Below are 21,963 nucleotides of genomic sequence, written 5' to 3'. Positions count from 1 at the left end.
GCACCAGATAGAGAACCTCTTCCACTTATGACCGTAGCATTTGAGAGTCAAGGACGCCCTGGCCTTTGCAAGAACCTCTCTGCAATCGGCCGGTATATCGTAGCCTCCAAACTCTAGCGCTGCAGGAGCCAAGCCTGCAGGTTCAGCGACGCCGGGTCGTGATGGAAGATGGCGCCTCCTTCTCTGGAGAGAAGGTCCGCGTCCGCTGACAGCTTAATGGGAGGGGACGTTGACAAGTCCAGAAGGTCCGGGAACCAGATCTGCCTCGGCCACGCCGGTGCGACGAGGATCATCCTGCACCGGGACCTCTTGAGCTGGCTGATGAGTCGAAGCAGCAATGGCAACGGAGGGAACGCATACAGGTATAGGCCGTCCCAGGGGAACGAGAACGCATCGCCCATGCTTCTCGGCTGGGGAAACCTGCTGGCGAACGAGTTCGTCGCTGTTGCCGAACGGTGGGGAGTCATAATGTCGAAAAAAAAATGTCGACTTTCGTTTTTTTTAATTATATATTTATTTTAGGGGTTCGGGAGTAAAAAAAAAAGGGAAAAATCAAAAAAAAATCAAAAAAAATGGGCGGGGGGGGAACCCCCCCCATTTCGAAAAAAAAATGCATTGAAAAAAAAAGTCTACATTTTTTTTTTCGACATTTTTTTTTCGACTTTTTGACTGTCGACATTTTTGTTGTCGACATTATGACTATAAACCGTTGCGAACAGGTCGATTTGGGGTTTGCCCCATCGTCGGAAGAGTTGATCCACCTGATCCTGGCGCAGTTCCCACTCATGACACGCGCGCAGCTCCCTGCTGAGCGAGTCGGCGATGGTGTTGCTTTCTCCTGCCAGGTGGAAGGGAACTAGGAACATCCCCTGGGCGACCGCCCAGTGCCACAGATCCTGTGCCTCCTTGGATAGGGCTGGGGATCTGGTGCCTCCCTGCTTCCGTATGTAAAACATTGTCGTGGAGTTGTCCGTGAAGATCCGCACCACCTTGCCCTTGAGCGACAGGAGGAACGACTTGAGAGCCCAGAACACGGCTCGGAGTTCCAGGACGTTGATGTGCAGGAGCCTCTCCTCCGGGAGCCAGAGGCCTCTTGCACGGAGATCTCCGGTGTGGGCGCCCCAACCTTCCAGGGAGGCGTCCATCGTCACCGTCTCCTGGTACGCCGGCGTCTGAAAGCCCTTGCCCGCCATGAGGTGCGCTCGAACGCCCCACCACTGAATCGCCCGCCGGAACACCTCGTTGAGGGGGACCCTGTCTTCGAAGGTGCCCGTCGCCTGCATCCAACGGGCGTCGAGAAATTCTTGAAGAGGGCGCATCCGTAGTCTGCAGAGACGCACCAGGTAGATGCAAGAGGACATCATCCCCAGGACGGACTTGATGGACCTCACCCTGGCCACGTCCGTGGCAAGCAGGCGCTGGACTTTGCCTAGAATGGTGTTCGTCTGTTCCTCCGACGGGGCCGCCAGGCGCCTCACTGTATCGAGCTTCGCTCCCAGAAACAGGGCCACCTGCGACAGCACCACGTGGGACTTTGGTTAGTTTATGGCGAATCCCAGGTCTGTGAGTAGCTGGACGGTCCTCGCAGTGTGTTCGACGGCGAGTTCCCTCGTCCTTGAGCGGATGAGCCAGTCGTCCAGGGTAGACGTGAATCCCCTGCAGGCGCAGCCGCGTCTCCACTGGTGCTAGGCACTTGGTAAAGACCCTGGGGGTCGACTTCATCAATCCGAACGGCAGTGCTCTGAATTGGTAGTGGCGTCCCTGGACGACGAACCTGAGGAACTTTCAGTGACTTTTGAGGATGGGAACGTGGAAGTATGCATCCTCCAGGTCCAACGACGATAGAAAGTCGCCTTCCTCCAGTTGTCCCAGTACGTGCTGGAGGGTGACCATCCTGAACTTCTGTGATCTGATGTATTTGTTCAAACGACAAAGGTCCAGGATGGGGCGCCAGCCGCCGGTCTTCTTCCTGACGAGGAAGTACCTTGAGTATACCCCGGAGCCTCTTCGGGACAAGCTCGATGGCGCCTTTCCTGAGCATCGCCCGTACTTCCAACAGCAGTTGCGGGACGTGATTTCCCTTCCTGGCCACAGGTGGAACGTGAGGGCACTTCTTCAGGAATTCGATAGAGTGTCCTCTTGCCAGGGTATCCAGCACCCAACGGTCGGTGGAGATGGACTTCCACACGCCGACGAAGTTCGTCAGCCGGCCTCCCACCGGGGTGCTTCGGTGGGGGCCCGAGACCACGGCCGGTTCAGTCCTGCTTGGAGGTGGTGACCTTGCGCCCTGGCCACCTTGCCGACGGCGGCGAGACGCTCCCTGCTTGCCGCGACCCCTGTAGGCCTCCTGACACGAGGAGCGTGCCGCCTGGCGGTAGGACGACGAGCCACCGCTGGATCCCTTGGAGGCACCCTGTCTGCCTCCAGAGCTCCGAAAGGGCCGTCGTTGCTGAAGGGCTCCTAGGGCGCGTGCCCTCTCCCTGTCCGTTTTTATGGCTTGGAGGGATTCGTCCACCGCCTTCCCGAACAAGTTGTTGCCGTCGAACGGCATGTCCAACACCCTGGTCTGGATGTCCTGACGGAAGTCGGTCGCCCGGAGCCAACCCCGTCGTCGTAGGCAAACACCGTTGCCCAGCTGGCGGAACCCGGTATCGGCAATGTCGGTTGCCACCGTTATGGCGTGGTCCGACGCCACCTCGCCCTCTTGCAGTATTTCCAGGGCCTCGGACCTCTTGTCGTCCGACAGCAAGTCCAATAAGGGGGCCATCTTAAACCAGAGCTCCCTGTCGTAGCGGGCCATGGTCGCCAGGACGTTGGCCGCTTTGATCGTCGTCGCCGCCGACGAAATGACCCGCCGCCCCATGGCGTCCAACTTCTTTCCCTCGCCGTCCGGCGGGGAATTCGACGTCGAGGCTCCTGACCCCGCCACTTTCTTCTTCGCCGCTGCCGAGACGACCGAATCTGGCGTTGGCTGGGCCCTGAGGCACAGAGGAGCGGTTTCGGGGACCCGGTACTTCTTCTCGTACCGGTCCCTTTTGGCTGGTGCCGTGGAGGGGTTCTTGAGAACCGACAGGCCCTCCTCTCAGATGTCATTGATTAGGGGCACCGCGATGACCGTCTTCCTCTTGGCCTCCCGGCGCTGATAGAGGAAACCTTCCTTTTTCTGCTCCTCCGGGCAGAGCTGGAACAATTCGGACGCCCTGGCGATCATGGCGTGGAATGAGCCAATCTCGTCGGGCGGAGGCGCCCGTGCGACGGGAGACCTGTTCCGTCGTCGTCGCCCTCAGAATCCGTCGTCGAGCCCAACGCACCGTCATCTCCCGACTTGTGGGAGGATGAGGAGGGAACTGTAGGCCTTACGGGGGCGAGAGGAGGAGAGGGTTGGGTCCTCTGTCGTTTGTTCTGAGGACTTCCAGACGGGCCAGGTTGCGGGTCCTCCGGCCTGGGCCGTGGGAATCTCGTCCTTATCTCAGAGCATAAGGACTGGATGGCAGACAAAATGGCCGCCGAGCCATCCTGAGGCCTAGGATCCGGCTGCGTCGGAAGGGAAGGCCGCTCTTCCTCACCATCGTCGTCTTCCTCGGTTATCTCCCGAGGATCATCCTGACAGGATCGAACCTTCTCGAAATTGGACTTCGAGGTTCCTCACGGCCTCGGTCAGTTCCTCCTCTGAGGCCGACTCCGAGCTCGAGGAGGGCACCGTGCCCCCCCTCGCTTCTTCCATCATGGCGGCCACGACGATGGGCTGAAAAGAGTATTCCCTCCTTGGCGGCAGGGAAATTCTAGTCCCAGAGGCGGTCTCTGCTGGCAGTGTCTCTGCCGGCTTGGCCAGAGTCGCCGCGATAGCCTCGATAGGGGCCTTCGCCTGCTGGGTAGGGGCCTTCACCACCTTAGTTGCGTCCCGGGCCCTCTCCTTCGGGGGAGGGGCGACGCCCCGCTCCCCCTCTTTCGAGATCAGACGGGGCTTCTCCCGAAGCTTACCCGGGGTCTCGGACTTTCTCTTCCCCGAACCGGAGCGTTGGCTCGTGGTTGCCGGTGCCAGGGAAGGTGCACCCTGCCTGGCGACCGAAGAGCCCGACCTTTCGGCGCTCCCGGAGCCAGCGGACTCGCAGCGCTTGGCCTGGTGTTGGGCCCCCGTCGCCAGGGCGCCCGCACAGGGCTTAGAAGCCCGCTCGGACCCTTTCTTCTTCTTCTCACCCGTCGAGCTCTTCTCCAACCAGCTTGCGAGACGGGATCGACGGTCCCTCATGGTCCGCTCCGACAAGTTCTTGCAGAACTGGCAGTCCTTCTCTACATGAGTCTTGTCCCGATGAAGACAGTAGAGGCATCGCGAATGTTTGCCTTTCTTAAACACATTCTGTAGCCCGCATCCAGGGCAGCTGCGAAACAGCTTGGGTCCGGGCGACAAACTCGCATCCTGGGCCATCTCGAAGTAGGCCGCGAATCTTCTGGAATCCTCCAAGAAGTTGATTCGACGAAATCTTCACCCTTGAGGGGCGTAGGAAAATCCTGCAACGGGTAGCCGTTAACGGGAGTAGAAACGGTGGAGCTTGAGGCTCGATTAACCGAAAAAATTTGAAAATTCACCTGAAAAAGCGCAAAACACGCAGTAAAAGCTCGAGAGCTAAGCACGAGGACTCCCAACACTTGAACGTGCGGTAAAAATCTGAAGATGGCTGCCAGAGGCGGGGCTTAGGTAGAGGGCAGTCATTGGCTGTGGTCAGTATGACGCAGAGATCAGTGATTGGTTACTACTACGAAAGACAGATCAGAAACGAAACTGATACTGATTTTTTCTTTACCGAGGATTCCCAGCCTGACGACGGGGAATATTCATGAGCATGTGAATCCATGCCAGACCCCATGCTGGAGAACTAGAATAATTTTACTCAACTCCAATACGAGTACTTTATTCGCTTTACAGTTATCGGTATTCATTAATGTCCATTCCAAAGCTTCCACTCCATCGTGGTGGGGTATTGACGTGTAGACACTCTGGACATCAAAAGACACTAGTATGTCGTCCTCTCTGATTTCCGGTAAATTGTTTAAAAAATCAGTTGTATCCTTTAGGTACGTTGTGCTGGCTTGTACCAGTGGTTGTAAGGCTTTATCCACGTAAATTGCAAGTGGGTTGAATATGCTATCCGTGCCTGCGACAATTGGTCTTAATGGGGGCATTTGTAAATTCTTGTGGATCTTTGGAAGTCCATAGAACACCAGAGTAATCGGAAATTCCTGGGTCATATATTTTCTTGTTTTGTCAGAAATCCAACCTGTTTCAAATGCTTTGTCTGGTGTTGTTTGAATGATCTTGGCAATCTGTGGAGTAGGGTCCTGTCCAATCTTTACGTAAGTATCTTCATCATTTAGTAATTCCTTAATTTTGGTGTCGTAGTATGTGGAATCCATTATCACGATGGCTCCTCCTTTGTCCGCTGGTTTCAAGGTGAGGCTTGGATCATCTGCTATTTCTTTAATTAGTGGACTTTGGTGTCTTCTAATGTTGTAGTGCTTGATTTTAGTGAAATTGACCCTACTGAGGTCTTTCTGCATTTGTTCCTCGAACATTTTAATGCTGATATTGTTCACTTGGGGGTCAAACTTGCTCCGTGGTTTTATCTCCAAGTATTCATGTTCTTCCGGTGGTTCGCTCGTTTGTATCTTTGTGTCAAAAAATACTTTGAGTCGCATCTTCCTGGTTAGTCTGTGCAAGTTAACTTTCTCTTCCAATAAATTCGAGTTTTGTGTTGGTATAAATGACAAGCCTAAATTTAGGGTGTCCATTTGTTCTTTGGTCAATGGTTTACTCGAAATATTAACTACTAGTTGTTCGGTTTCTTTTTTGGCCTGAGGTTTCTTTTTGCCTCTTCTTGTTGTCTTTTTTCTAAAAAAGAAATCGGTTCATCATCTGAAGTTGTTGGCATTTGTGGTGTGTGGAGATTTGTAGCGTGTGAGCGGATATTCTCTGCGTTGGTGTTGTCTTCTCCGCTATTCGGTGCTTCGCTACTTGGATTGCTTACGTCTTCTTCCCGTGCTTTCGGATTAGTAGGTTGTCTCAGAGGGTGGTGGTTTCCGCTGTGCATAGTGTTCCTGCCACGTGTACACTATATCTTGTAGATAATCTAGGGTGTCTCTCCTAAATTTTCGCACTTTACGTTGTTCTATTTCCTTCTTATAATGTTCTAATGACTCGTTAACCTCCAAGATTTTATTTAGATCTTCTTTGTTTTTAAATTTACTCAATTGTTCCGTTAATTCTTTGATTTCTGTGTCCAGAGTATTGACGGATTTTGCTAATTCTTCTATAGTTAATAAAATCAAATCAAGTGAACATTTATTCAAGATCTGTTCCCATTTCCTTACAAATTCAGCGTTTTCTCTACATAGGGTAGGTCTTAAGTACACACGGAGACCTCTTGGTATGTGCTGCACTCGGTAATATTGGGCCAACGTGGTGGCATGTCATTTTTGTGATATTTCTCGCCTAATGACTCTTTCCAACTGGGTTATTCATTTTTCTGGATTAGTGGTTGTTGGTATGCTTGTTTCTATGTCTTTCAAAAGGCCTAATATTGGATCTGCTTCCTTCGCATCAAATGCTAATGTGGTGGCATGTTTTTCTGAGCCTGGTCAGCATCACGTTGAGCTCCCACACCGGGGCCGGAGCCTTCATCGGCGGGAACGAGCAGAACAGTCCTTTCATGAACTCCTTCACCAGATGGTGGGACCACAAAGATGACCGCCCCGGAGTTCTGGTGTAGCGGGAGATAGCCGCCAGATGAATTTTGATGGAGGCATGTGCCAGCCCTGCCTTGGCCAGCGACAGCAAGTACGACACCACTTGAGGGGCCGTAATCCATAGAGGGTTGATCTTCTGTGCGCGGCACCAGACAGAGAACCTCTTCCACTTATGTCCGTAGCACTTGAGAGTCAACGATGCTCTGACCTTGGCAAGTACCTCCTTGCAGTCAGCCAGGATATCGTAGCCTCCGAACTCTAGTGCTGCAAGAGCCAGGCATGCAGGTTCAGCGATCCTGGGTCGTGATGCAGTATAGCGCCTCTCTCCCTGGCGAGAAGATCCGCGTCTGCCGGAAGCTTGACTGGAGGGGACGCTAACATGTCCAGAAGGTCCAGGAACCATATCTGCCTCGGCCACGCCGGTGCAAAGAGGATCATACTGCACTGGGACCGTCTGAGTTGACTGATGAGTCGCAGTAGAAGCGGCAATGGTGGGAATGCAGAGAGGAACAATTTGTCCCAGGGGAAGGGGAATGCATCCCCCATGCTCCCCGGCTGGGGAAACCTGCTGGCAAACCTCTGGCACTTGGTGTTCATTGCCATCGTGAACAGATCGATCTGGGGGACTACCCCACCATTGGACTAGAAGATCTACTTGATCCTGCCGAAACTTCCACTCATGACAAGAGCGCAGCTCCCTGCTGAGTGAGTGGGCGACAGTGTTCTTCACTCCTGCCAGGAGAAAGGGTACCAGGAACATCACCTGGCCGACGGCCCAGCACCACAGATCCTGCGCTTCCTTGGATAGAGCTGGAGATCTGATGCCCTCCTGCTTCCGGATGTAGAACATTGTGGTGGTGTTGTCGGTAAAGACCCGTACCACCTTGCCCTTGAGGGACGGAAGGAAGGACCCGAGGGCCCAGAACACGGCCCGGAGCTCCAGAATGTTGATGTGTAGTGATCTCTCCTCGGGGTGCCAAAGGCCTCTTGCGTGGAGATCTCCAGTGTGCACGCCCCACCCCTCCAGGGAGGCGTCTGTCATCACAGTTTCCTGATGCGCTGGGGTCTGAAAGTCCATGCCTGCCGCGAGATGCGCATGGGTGCCCCACCACCGGATCGCTTGACGGAAAGTCTCATTGAGGGAGATCTGGTCTTCGAAGCTTCCTGCCACTTGCATCCAATGGGCGTCAAGGAACTCCTGCAGTGGGCGCATCCGCAACTTGCAGACGCACGAGGTAGATGCATGAGGACATCATGCAGAGTAGGGACTTGATGGTCCTCACCCTGGCTACTTCCATGGTCAACAGCCGTTGTACCTTGCCCAGGATGGCCTTTATCCTCTCCTCTGACGGTGCAGCTAGCCGTGCCACCGTGTTGAGCCTGGCCCCTAGGAATAGGGCGTCCTGCAATGGCACCAAACAGGACTTCGCAAAGTTGACCGAGAACCCCAGTTCCGTGAGCAGGCGGACGGTCCTCGCTGTGTGGTCAACAGCGAGCCCCCTTGACTTCACTGGGATGAGCCAATCGTCCAGATCGGGGTAGACGTGGATCCCCTGCAGGCGCAGCCAAAAGCGCCAGGCACTTCGTGAAGGCCATTGGCGCAGACTTCAAACCAAAGGGCAGTGCCTTGAACTGGTAGTGCCGTCCCTGGACCACGAAGCGTAGAAACCTTTGATGTCTATGGGGATGTGTAAGTATGCTTCCTCCAGGTCCAGTGACAACAGAAAGTCCCCTTCTTCCAGCTGTCCCAGCAGGTGCTGAAGGGTGACCATCTGGAATTTTTGGGATTTTATGTACCTGTAGAGGCGGCAGAGGTTCAGGATAGGGTGCCAGCCGCCGGTCTTCTTTCAGACGAAGTACCGCGAGTATACTCCGGAGCCTCTTTGGGACGAGGTCTATCGCGCCCTTTGCCAGCATCGCTTGTGCCTACAGAAGTAGTTGTGGGATGTGATTTTCTTTCCTGGCCACTGGTTGAAAAGTCTGGGCACTTCCTTTGGAAATCCAGAGTGTGCCCGTGAGCCAGGGCATCCAGCAGCCAACGGTCAGTGGAGATGGATTCCCACACGCTGATTAATTTCGCCAGCCGTCTTCCCACCGGGGTGCTCGGGTTGGGGCCCGACGTCACGGCCGGTTCAGTGCTGCTTCGCCGAGGCCTTGCCCCCTTGGTGACGATATCCACCAGCCTTGTTGCGGCCTCTGTAGGCTTCTTGCCACGAGGAACGGACCGCATGGCAGTATTACAAAGAGCTGCCACCGAATCCTTTGGAGGCACATTGGGACTTGCCTCTGGAGGTCAGAAAGGACAGCCATCGCTGATGTAGCGTGCCCAGGGCACGGGCAGTCTCGGTGTCTACTTTGATGGCCTGCACCGATTCGTCCACTGTCTTGCCGAACAGATTGTTCCCGATTTAGGGCATGTCCAGTACCCTGGTCTGCACGTCCTGACGTAAGTCAGTGGCCCTGAGCCAACCGCGCTGGCGAAGGCAAACGTTGTTGCCCATCTGGCGAAACCCGGTGTTGGCGATGTCCGTGGCTACCGTGATGGCGTGATCCTTGATGGCGTGATCCGAAGCCACCTCGCCCTCCTGCAGAATTTCGAGGGCCTCCGCTCGCTTGTTGTCCGTGAGAAAGTCCAGGAGGGGGGTGATTTTAAACTACAGCTCCCTATCGTAGCCGGCCACGATAGCAGGAGCGTTGGCCGCCTTAATGGTCATCGCTGCCGACGAGATGACCCGACGTCCCATGGCATCCAGCTTCTTCCCCTCGCCATCTGGCGGGGAAGTGGAAGTCGATGCCGTCGGACCTGACGATTTCTTCTTGGACGCCACGGAGACTGAGTCCGGAGATGGCTGCGCCCTGAGGGACTTAGGGGCAGAATCTGGGACCCGGTACTACTTCTCGTACCGGTCTCTCTTCGCAGGGGCCGTGGAGGGGTTCTTCAGAAGGGACAGTCCCCCGTCGCATATGTCACCCAACAGCGGGACTGAGAGTGCGGTCTTCCTCTTGGCCTCCCTTCACTGATACAGGAGTCCCTCCTTCTTCTGCTCTTTGGGACATAGTTGGAAGAGCTCCGAGGCCCTGGCGATCATGGCATGAAACAAGCCAATTTCATCGGGAGGGGAAACACGGGGAGGGCGAGATGGCGATCAGTTCCGTTGTCTCTGCCGTAATCCATCCCCGCCGTCTCCGTCTCATCCCTCGGAGGAGGGGATGGGGATGAATTATGTAAAAAAAGTGAGGGAGGATGGACTTGTCTCTGCTTGTCTGGCGGACTCTCCGATGGTCCAGGCGCTGCTGGATCGTCCAACGGCGGTAAGGGCAGCCTTGTCCTTATCTCCGTGCACAAGGTGCCCAGTGCCAGCCAGATGTCTTCCGACCTGTGGGGCAGTGTAGGCCTCGGTTGAGATGGTAGTGTTGGTCGAGGCTCCTCCGGTTCCTCTTCAACCTGCCGCTCCTCGTCGGCTCCACCCTCGCTCTCCCAAGTCACCTCATCAGGATCCTTCTCGCAGGCCCTGGCCTCCTCGAACTTCTTGTCCAGGGCAGTCTTGATGAGAGATAGCTCGTCCTCGGAGGAGGTATCCGAGTCCGCTAGGACTACATCAACCCCCTACCCCCTCCTTCTCAGTGTGGGGCTTCACGGGGGTCTTTTGGATTGTTTGGAAAGACGATTCCCTCTGGGATTGAAGGGAAATTCTAGGCCGTCTCCACTGGGGTCGCCTCTGCAGGATTCCCCAGGGACGCCACAAATCCCCATCAATCAAGGCCATAGCCAGGTGAATCTGGGCCTTCACGACCTTAGGCGCGTCGGAGGCCTTCACCGTGAGGGGGTGGGGGTCACTGCCTCGCTCCCCCCTTGGCTTTCTCCTCTGGGGTCGACCAGGGCTTCTCCCGAAGCTTACCCGGGTTCTCCGACTTCCTTTTCACCGAGCCGGAGCATTGGCTCGTGGTTGACAACGTGGGTGACATTGCGCCCGGCCTGTCAGCCAAGGAGCCCGAACCAACGGCACTCCCGGTGCCCGTTGTGCTTTGCCTTCTGTTGGTCCCTTGTCGCTGGAGCACCCTCAAAGGTCTTAGAAGACCGCTCAGACTACTTCTCATCTGCTGCCGGGCTCTTCAACTCCAGCCAGTCAGCGAGTCGTTTCCGACGGTCCTTCATGGTCCGGACGGAAATGTTCTTACATAACGCACAGTTCTCCACGTGCGACTTGTCGCACTGCAGGTAGTAGAGAAACAGAGTGTTCATCCTCCTTGAAGACGTTCTCTAGTCCACATCCTGGCAGTTCCTGAACAGCTTGGATCCAACGGGCGTCGAGTCTCCTTTGTCCTGAGCCATGACCAGGCGGGAAGGCCTCAAAGATCTTCCAGAATCCTCTAAGAAGTGAGATTCAATGAAAAATCGCCCTTGAGGGGCATAGAAAATTCCGAAACGGGTCCCTGTTAATCGGAAGATGAATCGGTGGAGCTTGAGGCTCGAATTTGACCGAAAAATAAGAGTAAACTCTTTGAAAAAACACAACACCCAGTAAAAGCTCGAGAGCTAAGCATGAGGACTCCCAACACTTGAACGTGTGGCAAAATTCTGAATCTGAAGATGGATGCCAGAGGAGGTGCTTGGTTAGAGGGCAGTCATTGGCTGGGGGCAGTATGACCCAGAGACCAGTGATTTGTTATTAGTAGAAAGACAGTTCAGAAACTAAACTGAAACTGATTTTTTCTTTACCAAGGATTCCCAGCCTGACTGGGAATAATCCATGCTCCAGCAAGGGGTGAATCCATGCCAGACCTCATGCTGGAGCATGAATGCGTTTTAAATACATGAATAGTGATTGCATACATTGATGCATCCCTGGATTGGCAAAAAAAATGGTACAGTGACAATGGTGAATCGACATTGTGGAAGAAAAAACCCACTTTTGTGGGGTTCTTTGCGCGGCAGTGACAAGCATTTCATAAATATATACCTTTTAATGTAAGAAAATAAAGATGTCGGTGACCAACCTTGCAATCTCGAACCACTGCTGTAAAACTAAAAGGTTGTTATCAAATGTGCTACACTGCCCATCCCCGGCCTAATTAGATTTTATACAATTGCTAAATAATACAACAGAATAATATTATAAACTCTCCAGAGGCGATGTCTGAATAAGCAAATGAAAGGCGTTTTTTCGATCAACAAAGACATTATACGCAAGTATTCTACCCTCAGCTGTGATGTAGAAAAGATACAATCCCAGTGAGCAGAGGCGGATTTAACAGTCGCCAGGTGGGCAAACGACGAGCAGGCCCTTGTGCCCGGGCCGCCCCTTTCCTTCCCAGTCTCTCTCTGAGACACAGGTCACAAGGCCCTTTCTGCTGTGACTCCAGCCAGTGGCATCCATTCCCATAAAATAAATGTCAGTGAGGAAGGAACACAAAGGACACATTCTGCTGCAATATTCGCAGTGTTAAAAGAACCGCATTGGTGTAGTGGTTAAGTGCATTTATTATTAGGTCATGGGAGGCCCGTTGGCAGTGTTCGGATCCCGCCTCTGACACACACCTGTAAAGGGATGGTAAGGAAATCCGCCGTCCCCCCTTTGGTATTCAAATAGCATGGAACAGCTTCTAACTGTTTTATTTGAGATAATCTTAACACATTTTACAGTGGGGCACTTGCTTTTGTGTTGGGAAACATTCCAGCCTTTTGAAACTGTTCTTCAGGATTTCCACACACAATCCGTTAACAAAACAGCTTGATTGGGGGAGAATAGTAGCAAGTTGGCGCTGCATGGCGCTTCATCATTTACTTAAAACCCACAGCAATGGCCATCAGGCCGCAGGCGGTGATAGAATGGTAAAAGAGTGTGAGCCAGTAGGATCATTGAGGCACCTTGAGGGGCAAATACAGAAGTGTCGCTTCACTTGGTCCACACAGTCCACTTGTTGCCAATCTTGACAGCTGACTTTCCTCCCGGTTTGGTCCCCCTAAAAACAAATGCGCTGCACAAATGCTTAAAGTGTGCTTTGCAGTTGTTGTCCAGGCTCTTTTGGCTGGAGTCTCCCAAAGTGGAGCACGGATTTATGCAGGGGAAGCATGAAGTATGAGCGCACACACAATGATAATGGGGTGGCCAATCAGAAAAGTTGCAAACTGAATTGCTTTTATGGGCTCCCAATGTATATACATTATGAAAATGGGCCAAGCAAAAAGAATGTAAGATGTTTATTTTTCTCATCCTGAATCAAGGGGGAGGGAAGGGGGGTGGTGGTGGTGGTGGTGGTGTGTGATATCTGCAGGTCGAAGATTCTAATACTGGCAAGGCCAAATCGGCTTTTCATCCTTCCAAGGTCGATAAATCAGTGCCAACTTTAGTCGGGTGATTATTCTATGTTAATATGTTCTATATAAATAGTGGTTTGGTGAAGCACTATTTACATAACCGATAATTATCATTAACTCGAGTTTAGTGACTTTTGAGAGTGCATGACAAAAGTTGAAAACTGATTTGCTTTTATGGGCTCCCAATGTTGGTAGATCAGGCACGATGAGATTGCATGATTTGGCCAAGATTAAACATTTTGTTTAAGTAGCAAAACCAGGATTCTGTTCCAGGTGGAGATGTAAGAACTTGACCACATATCTTCCCAGGTATACTTCATATCAGTATTTTTAAGGCTTGGTAATCAAACGGGTAAATACATGTCTAGCGATGCCTTTAAAAGTGCACAAACCACATAATAAATTCACCTGACAACAAACACACACACACACACACACACACACACACATACACACACACAAAAAAAACAGGTCAAGCAAAAGAATGTGATTCTACATTTGTTTTCCCCATCCTGGATGCCAGGTTTTCCTGTGTAAAGCAAGAGGATGTTGTGGTGTGCAATATATGAATGGACACTATTATTGATGTCATCTCATTGCACTATTTTATGAAGCTTAGCTGGCAATTGTGTTTTTACTTCACTTATTGCACAAAAAGGTCTATAAAAAGGTACAGTTTTTCTTTTTTGCACAATACTGACTGAATTCATTGTACTGCGACATGTGCACTTATTAAAGAGATAGTTCAACAAGGTGTGGTACTTTTGTGAAGCATTTCCACAATTGTAATTACAAACATGGAATCCGATTCGTTTTCTTAGAGCAATTTTTCTAGGAAATTGTGTGGTCTTCATAAACTGTAATTCTCTTTTCGCCGTTAGCCTTGAAACATGTTAATTTCCAAAATTAGTTTCAGGTTTGATCCTCCAATATTACCATTGATAGCAAAGCCTGCTGAGGAGGCACAGCTGTTTCCAGTTAGTCAGACCCCTAGACACAAGTAACTGTAATAAAGACAACTTTATAAAATATTGCTTTTGTCTGTAAAGTTCGCCATTGTGCACTCGTGACCACAATTATCTACGCCCACCCTAGCTCCACCTCCTTGACCTGCCAACCTAGGGCCCTGCGTCAGGTGCTGCCCACGGGGCCCTTTGCCTTAAATCTGCCAGTGCCTGTGAGCATTCATACACAGCAAGTCAACTATGCACCAGTTTGTGGTGTGCTTTAACCTCAGAAATAAAGAAAAAAAACAACAGCTATGGGTTTGGGGCTCAGAATAGTGTAGTTCACTGTATTGCTTTACACCAGTCTGCAACCTTTAGCTCTCCTGATATTTTAGACTACAACTCCCATCCGTCCTAGTCAGCATAGACAGTTTTGAGGGATAATCTGAGGCATAGTCCAAAACAACTGGAAAGCCACATGTTGCAGACCCTGGCATGTTATATAAAGCTCTGGGGAAGAGCTAATCCTTGACAAGGTGAATGATATGAAGGTCAAAAAGATGAGCGGAAAACACGGTTGACCCGTGATTTGCAATTAAAATTCACATTCCCTGTGCTAATTATCTCCCAAAACTACTTTGTAATCCTTGATCGCGGGTTTTACTACGTGAATAAATGGGCAAGTAGAAGATGGGGGTGTGCAAATATTCAGGAGGTACTTTAAATATGTCACTTTGATGACCGACATGTTTAGGAAGGCGCCCAACTTCTAAAAGCGAAGCACAGTAGGAGAAAGTGTGAGATAATGAAATGTTACAAACCTATGTTCTGGGTAACACCAAGTGTCTCTAGATTGCAATATTCCTCTTTGGGGTGAACATTCTCTTAGGAGTGAGCTACTATACGAAAAAAAAATAAATCAACATGGTTTGCTTCCTTAAATGTACATATGTGCGAGTCAGAGCTTGTTAACACTCCACTTCCCCAGGGCAGTGGCCTCCATGGCATGAGAAACAACTTCATGGGGCTGAGAATGAGAGAGAGCCAAGCTGTTACCATGAGGGCCAGCACTAAGAGGTCAGGAAATGCAAACAAAAATGGGAAAAGGAAAGCAGCATTTAAACATAAGCAGTATGATGGGAAAACAGAAATGCGAGGCAGGCAAGAACGCGATGTTGTTACCCCTGGGAACTAAAGAAAAGTTCACACAACTTGGATATCAAACAAGAAACACGGATACAACATATTCGAGCAGTTGTAGGGGGTCAAGCAAGCAATTTATTAATTTAATACAAAAAGAGAAAACTAGCGGCTCACAACGTGCTGCAGACTTTGCTAAGGGGAAAGCAAAAATACAGGGCCCTTACAGCGGACTTGTTGGATCTTATGGCACTCCACTGGCGTACAAATGGCAGCACGCACTGCTCCACAGTTACTCCTCGATTTTAGTAGTCAATCTGAACGTACTTGTGTTTTGGGTCAAAGCATGATGAAGCAGTACATATAAATCAATGAAAAAAATACAGCTGTGCAAAATCAGGAGCCTAAAGCAGCCAGCAGTCCCAAAACAGTGCAAGGAAACCAACATTTCACTTTACAGAGTTTTGAATTGGCCCCATGTTCTCTTAGTTCTGGCTTTTTAGCCTAGATCGCTTTGCATGCTGGGCATTTTATACCCATAATTACAATGGAAACTGCAGAACTACAACACCCAGCATGCGTAATGCTGTTTGCTTAAAAGACAGAACAAGATAGACACTGAAGAAATGGGCAAACTGGTGAAGGCCTACAGCAACTGTAAATCGAGGTGTCTAAACGAGCAATGGAAGAGTGTGGCACATTCAATGGAGATACGTTTACCTCAAGTTCGTGATCACTACTGATTTTGTAGCAGCGTTTTGCAATGCAAACTTTAAGAAAATACTGTCACATTTCAATATTGTTATACTCTTGCTCTTGTCGCCACCGAATGCCTATACATCATTACAAGAAAGGGAGGACTAACCACTTTGCTACAGATTCACCACTTAATTTCTAAGGGGAAAGGTATTGCTCCTATGTGATGGACAAAATTAGCTTTGGGGATTTAAAATCATCATTAGGATAGTTATGTATAATCCATTCAGGGTTTGGCATTTTGAGGAGGCGTAAAAGCACAAACACTTATCCACATCGCACACAATTGTACTTTAAAACCGACCCTCATTTCCTGAAAAATCGGCAAAAATACATTAACAGTCTTAGGACTCCAATGAACACACATGCTAAACCATGGTAAGCAGGCCATTCAGCGAAACGTCTGGCAGCACCAAACAAGTGCTTACTTTTCAGCAGGTTAAACCCGAAAGGATTTCCTTTCGAAATAACTAGACAGAATATCTCTTTAGAAAACAGTCATGGAAAAGAAAAGTGCACCGTGAAACCGCCCTTTAATTAAACAGCACAGGTTGCTCCCACAGCTCCTTTCAGTTCACAGAGTTGTTCTTGGAATCGATTGGCTGTAATTTGATGGACTATAGTTTTAGAGGAATAACAGGCCAGTATTTGGGATTCTTTTTATCACAGTTCCTGTCAAAGCTGAGCTGCATCGCAGTCTCCATGCCTTGGATTTTTGCAGAGTCGTCGCCATATAGTTTCTTCATTTCGGCCACTCTCCTCTCCCCAGGCCTTTCTGTGGGGGGCTGCACTGACCGCCCTGACACAAAGTGCAGATCGTGATCTGCTTCTATATACATCTCATCATGGAGCTCGTTGTCAATTTGTTGCTGTTTCCCTGAAAAGAAACGAGAACTGTCAGAACAAAAAGTTTAGGTTGGCAAAAAAATAGTTGACAAATCTCATACTTTATTCTTTGAACTCATCTACACCATCAATACTTCCCTCAACTAACAGAGGCACCTTTACCTCTCTTCACACCATCGGAACTCGCACACCAAGACCCATTTCTATTTTTCTCTCTCTTTAGCAGTAGAAACTAGGTGGTGGTCTGCTTACGTTTCTTGATTTATATTTATTTTAGGTATGGAGCGGACTTGATAGCAGCAAAGTGCTGCAGAGGTAATACAAAACTACAATATGGCTACAATACCTTGTACTGACCCACTATATGTGGAGTTACAGAACATCCTGGTAATGGGAGGATAAAATCAGGTCTGCTTTTGGGGTACACTGTGATGCCTTGTTAACAGAAATTGGTTATATGAGATGGGAGTTGGGAAGTGCCCCCGACAAAGTTAAGAAAGCTAACCAACTATTTGACTAGTGCACGATAGTTGAAAGGTTTTATAGACAGAGTATGCAACCTCCGAATCGTGAACACAAAACGCTTGGGAACCCTTGCTTAGCGCACTTGAACTCGTTCGTGTCCCAGACTTTGTCAGGCCTTTAAAATAATTCGTTGAAACATTGTCTAACAATATAAGTGATAATACTACACAGGGAACCCGATTCCAAAAATGACCAACAACCGATTATGTTGCAAACAGGGCACTTTAGAAACAATGGAACATCTGGTTTTGCACTGTGAATCTATGTTCAAAAAGCACCCGCCACTTCGGAAAATTCACGGGTAAAAGACGGTCTGAGTATAATGAAGCCTTCTGGAAACGTTATTTGTGCGGTACACCAACGGCGCTAGCATTTACAATTTTAAAATGTTTTATATGCAAATGACATCGATAGGTGGATTTGAGCAATTCTTTAGTGTAGTGTACAGCTAAATAGTTCTGATTTTAATTATTGCTCCTTTTTTTGTCTTATGTGATGGATTTATGTTAATATATTAAGGTTGAAATTTGTCTTTTTTTTAACGAATAACGATACAAAATACATTAAAAAAAATAGGGCTATGTACATGCATGACCCCAATTGTAGACTTCTTCCCCCAGTACCTTCCCTTAAGAAGCTGCAGTAGAATAACCCCAGAAGACCATGGCACCATTCAGCTGTCCACCCAATTAATGTAATTTGGTTCAGTGATGCAACACAACCACCCAACCCCTACTTTTGCCAGTCTAACCTTTTGTTAAGGCTTGGGGATGGCTATTGCAATGTGTATTAGTGGAGGTCCCCTGACAGCTCTTCGAAGTTACAGTGCTGCATTTATATCAACAATCTAGAACAAGTAATCAAACTTTCAGAGCACGTTACTCGTCTCCAGTTCCAAAAAGGCCCAGTGGTTGCGTGAGGGATTAACCAACCTACATGGGGGTTGCTCCAGAGCCCAAACAATATGGACACCATTTGCTGTACTCTGCCCTGGCACCACCTCATTTTTATTATGAGCAACTCCAATGTCATTTTAAAGTTTGCCAGCATTATTTTGTTGGGGGAAGAGTGCAGTGACTAGGGACCAGAGCCTTTTGTGACCAGTGGAAGGGATAATTGCCTCGGTTACAATTGGAACTGTATTTCCAAGAGTGTGTGAGAGCACCTGAAGCAGATCGGCAGAACTGCGGCTACTGGACCATAGATGGAACAAGTTACTTACCTGTAACTGTTGTTCTCCAGCATGGGTCTGGCATGGATTCACATGCTCATGAATATTCCCTGTCAGGCTGGGAATCCTCGGTAAAGAAAAAATCAGTTTAGTTTCTGAACTGTCTTTCTACTAATAACCAATCACTGGTCTCTGGGTCATACTGCCCCCAGCCAATGACTATCCTCTACCTAAGCCCCTTCTCTGGCAGCCATCTTCAGATTTGGTAGCACGTAAAGTGGCAGAAGGGCCAAGAGAAGAGCCGCAGAGGGGTTGGAGGGAGGGTTCGCATGCAAATCCATGCCAGACCCATGCTGGAGAACAACAGTTACAGGTAAGTAACTTGTTCCTTCTCCAGCATGGCGTCTGGCATGGATTCACATGCTCAAGAATACATAGTAGTACACACATGTACAAACACGGGAGGTGGCAAGGCTCAACATTAAGCATTTCAATAACTCAAGATTAAGCATCTCTTACCTCCTCACCAGGCTCACCTTCAAGAGAACAGGTTGCGCAGCACTGCCTGGCTAACTCTGGACTGCTCCCTGGAATCCAGGTCGACGCAGTAGAATCTCCTGAAGGTGTGGGTCGACCTCCACGTAGCAGCCCTGCAGATGTCCCGCAGGGGCACACCAGACAGGAACGCCGTGGTAGCAGCGATCGCGCTGTTTGAATGGGCTCTCGGATGGCCGGGCAACGGTCGGTTTGCCAACCGGTGACAGTGCATGATGCATCCAGAGAGCCATCTGGAAATGGAAGCTTTCGAGAGGGCATTCCCTTGGTTCACAGGTCCAAAGTACACAAACAGCTGTGATGTCTTCCGAAGACTCTTTGTGCGGTCCACGTAGAACTTCAGCGCTCTAGCCACATCCAGCGAGTGCAAACTCCTTTCAGCCGGCAACGGGAAGAAAACGGGTAACACCAAGGTCTCTGAGGTGGAAGTCCGATGGCACCTTGGGCATGAAGGAGGGGTGTGTCCTCAGCACTACCCTCGTCTCATGGAATGTCAGGTATAGAGGTTTACAGGAGAGGGCCTGGATCTCTCCCACTCGGCGTGCGGAGGTGATGGCCACAAGAAACGCTGTCTTCCACAATAGGAATTTCAGCAGTGCCGAGTGCAAGGGCTGGAATGGGGGACCCATGAGCCTGGTCAGCACCACATTGAGCTCCCATGCCGGGGCCGGAGCCTTCACTGGCGGGAACGAGTGGAACAGTCCCTTCATGAACTCCTTCACCAGGCGGTGAGACCACAGCGACGACCGCCCTGGAGTTCGGGTGTAGCGGAAGATAGCCGCCAGGTGGATCTTGATGGAGGCATGTGCCAGCCCCGCCTTGGCCAGCGACAGCAAGTACGGCAGCACTTGAGGGGCCGTAATCCGTAGAGGGTTGATCTTTTGTGCACAGCACCAAACAGAGAACCTCTTCCACTTATGTCCATAGCACTTAAGAGTCGAGGACGCTCTGGCTTTTGCAAGTACCTCCTTGCAGTCCGCCGGGATATCGTAGCCTCCAAACTCTAGTGCTGCAGGAGCCAGGCCTGCAGGTTCAGCGATCCCGGGTCGTGATGTAGGATGGCGCCTCCTTCCCTGGTAAGAAGATCCGTGTCCGTCGGCAGTTTGACGGGGGGGGGGTTGTGGGGGGGACGCTGACAAGTCCAGAAGGTCCGGGAACCATATCTGCCTCCGCCATGCCGGTGCAGCGAGGATCATCCTGCGCCGAGACCATCCGAGTTGATTGATGAGTAGCAGAAACAACGGCAACGGTGGGAACGCATACAGGAACAGGCCGTCCCAGGGGAAGGAGAATGCATCGCCCATGCTCCCCGGCTGGGGAAACCTGCTAGCGAACCTCTGGCACTTGGTGTTCACTGCCGTCATGAACAGGTCGATCTGGGGACTGCCCCATTGTCGGAATAGGAGATCCACTTGATCCTACCGAAGCTCCCACTCGTGGCAAGAGCGCAGCTTCCTGCTGAGTGAGTCGGCAACAGTGTTTTTCACTCCTGTCAGATGAAAAGGTACCAGGAACAGCCCCTGGGCGACGGCCCAGTGCCACAGATCTTGCGTTGCCTTGGATAGGGCTGGGGATCTGGTGCCCCCCTGCTTCCGGATGTAGAACATCGTGGTGGTGTTGTCTGTGAAGAGCCGTACCACTTTGCCCTTGAGGGACGGAAGGAAAGACCCGAGGGCCTAGAACATGGCCCGGAGCTCCAGGACACTGATGTGCAGGGACCTCTCCCTCTGGGAGCCAAAGCCCTCTTGCGTGGAGATCTCCGGTGTGCGCTCCCCACCCCTCCAGGGAGGCGTCAGTCATCATGTCTCCTGATGCGCTAGGGCCTGGAAATCCATGCTCGCCGTGAGGTGCGCCCGGGCGCCCCACCACAGGATCACTTGACGGAACGTCTCGTTGAGGGAGATCTCGTCTTCGAAGCTGGCCGCCATTTGCATCCAGCGGGCGTCGAGGAACTCCTGCAGTGGCCGCATCCACAACCTGCATAGACGCACGAGGTAGATGCACAATGACATCATCCCGAGCAGGGACTTGATGGACCTCACCCTGGCCACTTCCATGGTCAACAGCCGGTGTACATTGCCCAGGATGGCCTTTGTCCTTTCCTCCGACGGTAAAGCCAACTGCTCCACTGTGTCGAGTCTGGCTCCCAGGAACAGGGCGTCTTGCGACGGTACCAAGTGGGATTTCGCGAAGTTGTTTGAGAATCCCAGATCCATGATCATGTATACGGGCTTCGCTGTGTTCTCGACAGTGAGTTCTCTTGACACTGCTCGGATGGGCCAATCGTTCAGGTAGCGGTATACGTGGATCCCCTGCAGGCGCAAGCACGCCACCAGCGGTGCCAGACACTTGGTGAAGACCCTCAGTGCCGACTTCAACCGAAAGGGCAGGGCCTTGAACTGGTAGTGTTGCCCTTGGACCACGAATTGTAGAACTTTTGATGTCCTTTGTGTATGGGGATGTGGAAGTAGGCATCCCCCAAGTCCAGCGACGACAGGAAGTCACCCTCCTCCAGGTGTCCCAGCACGTGCTGAAGGGTGACCATCCGGAACTTGATATATTTGTTGAGGCGGCTGTTAGGAAAGATTTCGTAATTGTAGGTAATTTTCCTTCCATGTGGCAACCCCTAAACTTTTTGCTGTTGTTTTTCACCTTGTTCTCGACTTTGCTAGAGAAGTGCAGCCTTCTGCCGCACTCCTCTGGGCTTTCGCTCCTTTTTTACGGGGAAACTGACATGCCCTTAAGACAGTCAGTACCGGGAAACGCTGTTTTCCGTAGTTTCTTTTATCATGTTGCGGCTTTCGTGCAACATGACACAAGAGGGCACTGTAAGCTAAGTTACTGCTCTCTTGGGTCTCTAGCCTTCTACAGGCCCTAGATACTCTTTTTGGATTGTAACTGATCGGTGCAAGTGATTCACGGACGGGAATGGTGGCAGCGATCGTTTCTTGTGTTTTGAGCTC

At 50.7% G+C, this 21,963-nt stretch overlaps 1 protein-coding gene across 3 annotated transcripts in view; it reads right to left on the bottom strand.

Annotated features, from left to right (window-relative positions):
• Nucleotides 1-15,262: 15,262 nt before the first annotated feature.
• The window catches only part of GEMIN8 (gem nuclear organelle associated protein 8), a 239,468-nt gene continuing 232,767 nt past the window's right edge, over nt 15,263-21,963 (bottom strand). For all 3 annotated transcript variants that reach the window (XM_069639291.1, XM_069639293.1, XM_069639292.1), the window contains one exon: nt 15,263-16,780. In XM_069639291.1, the coding sequence (XP_069495392.1) occupies nt 16,521-16,780 (260 nt within the window). In that variant the 3' untranslated portion in view covers nt 15,263-16,520. The remainder of the gene's footprint in view (nt 16,781-21,963) is intronic.

Source organism: Ambystoma mexicanum, chromosome 7q (assembly GCF_040938575.1).
Source record: "Ambystoma mexicanum isolate Mex_15411 chromosome 7q, UKY_AmexF1_1, whole genome shotgun sequence".
NCBI lineage: Eukaryota > Metazoa > Chordata > Amphibia > Caudata > Ambystomatidae > Ambystoma > Ambystoma mexicanum.
This window is presented reverse-complemented; position numbering and strand designations above follow the sequence as displayed.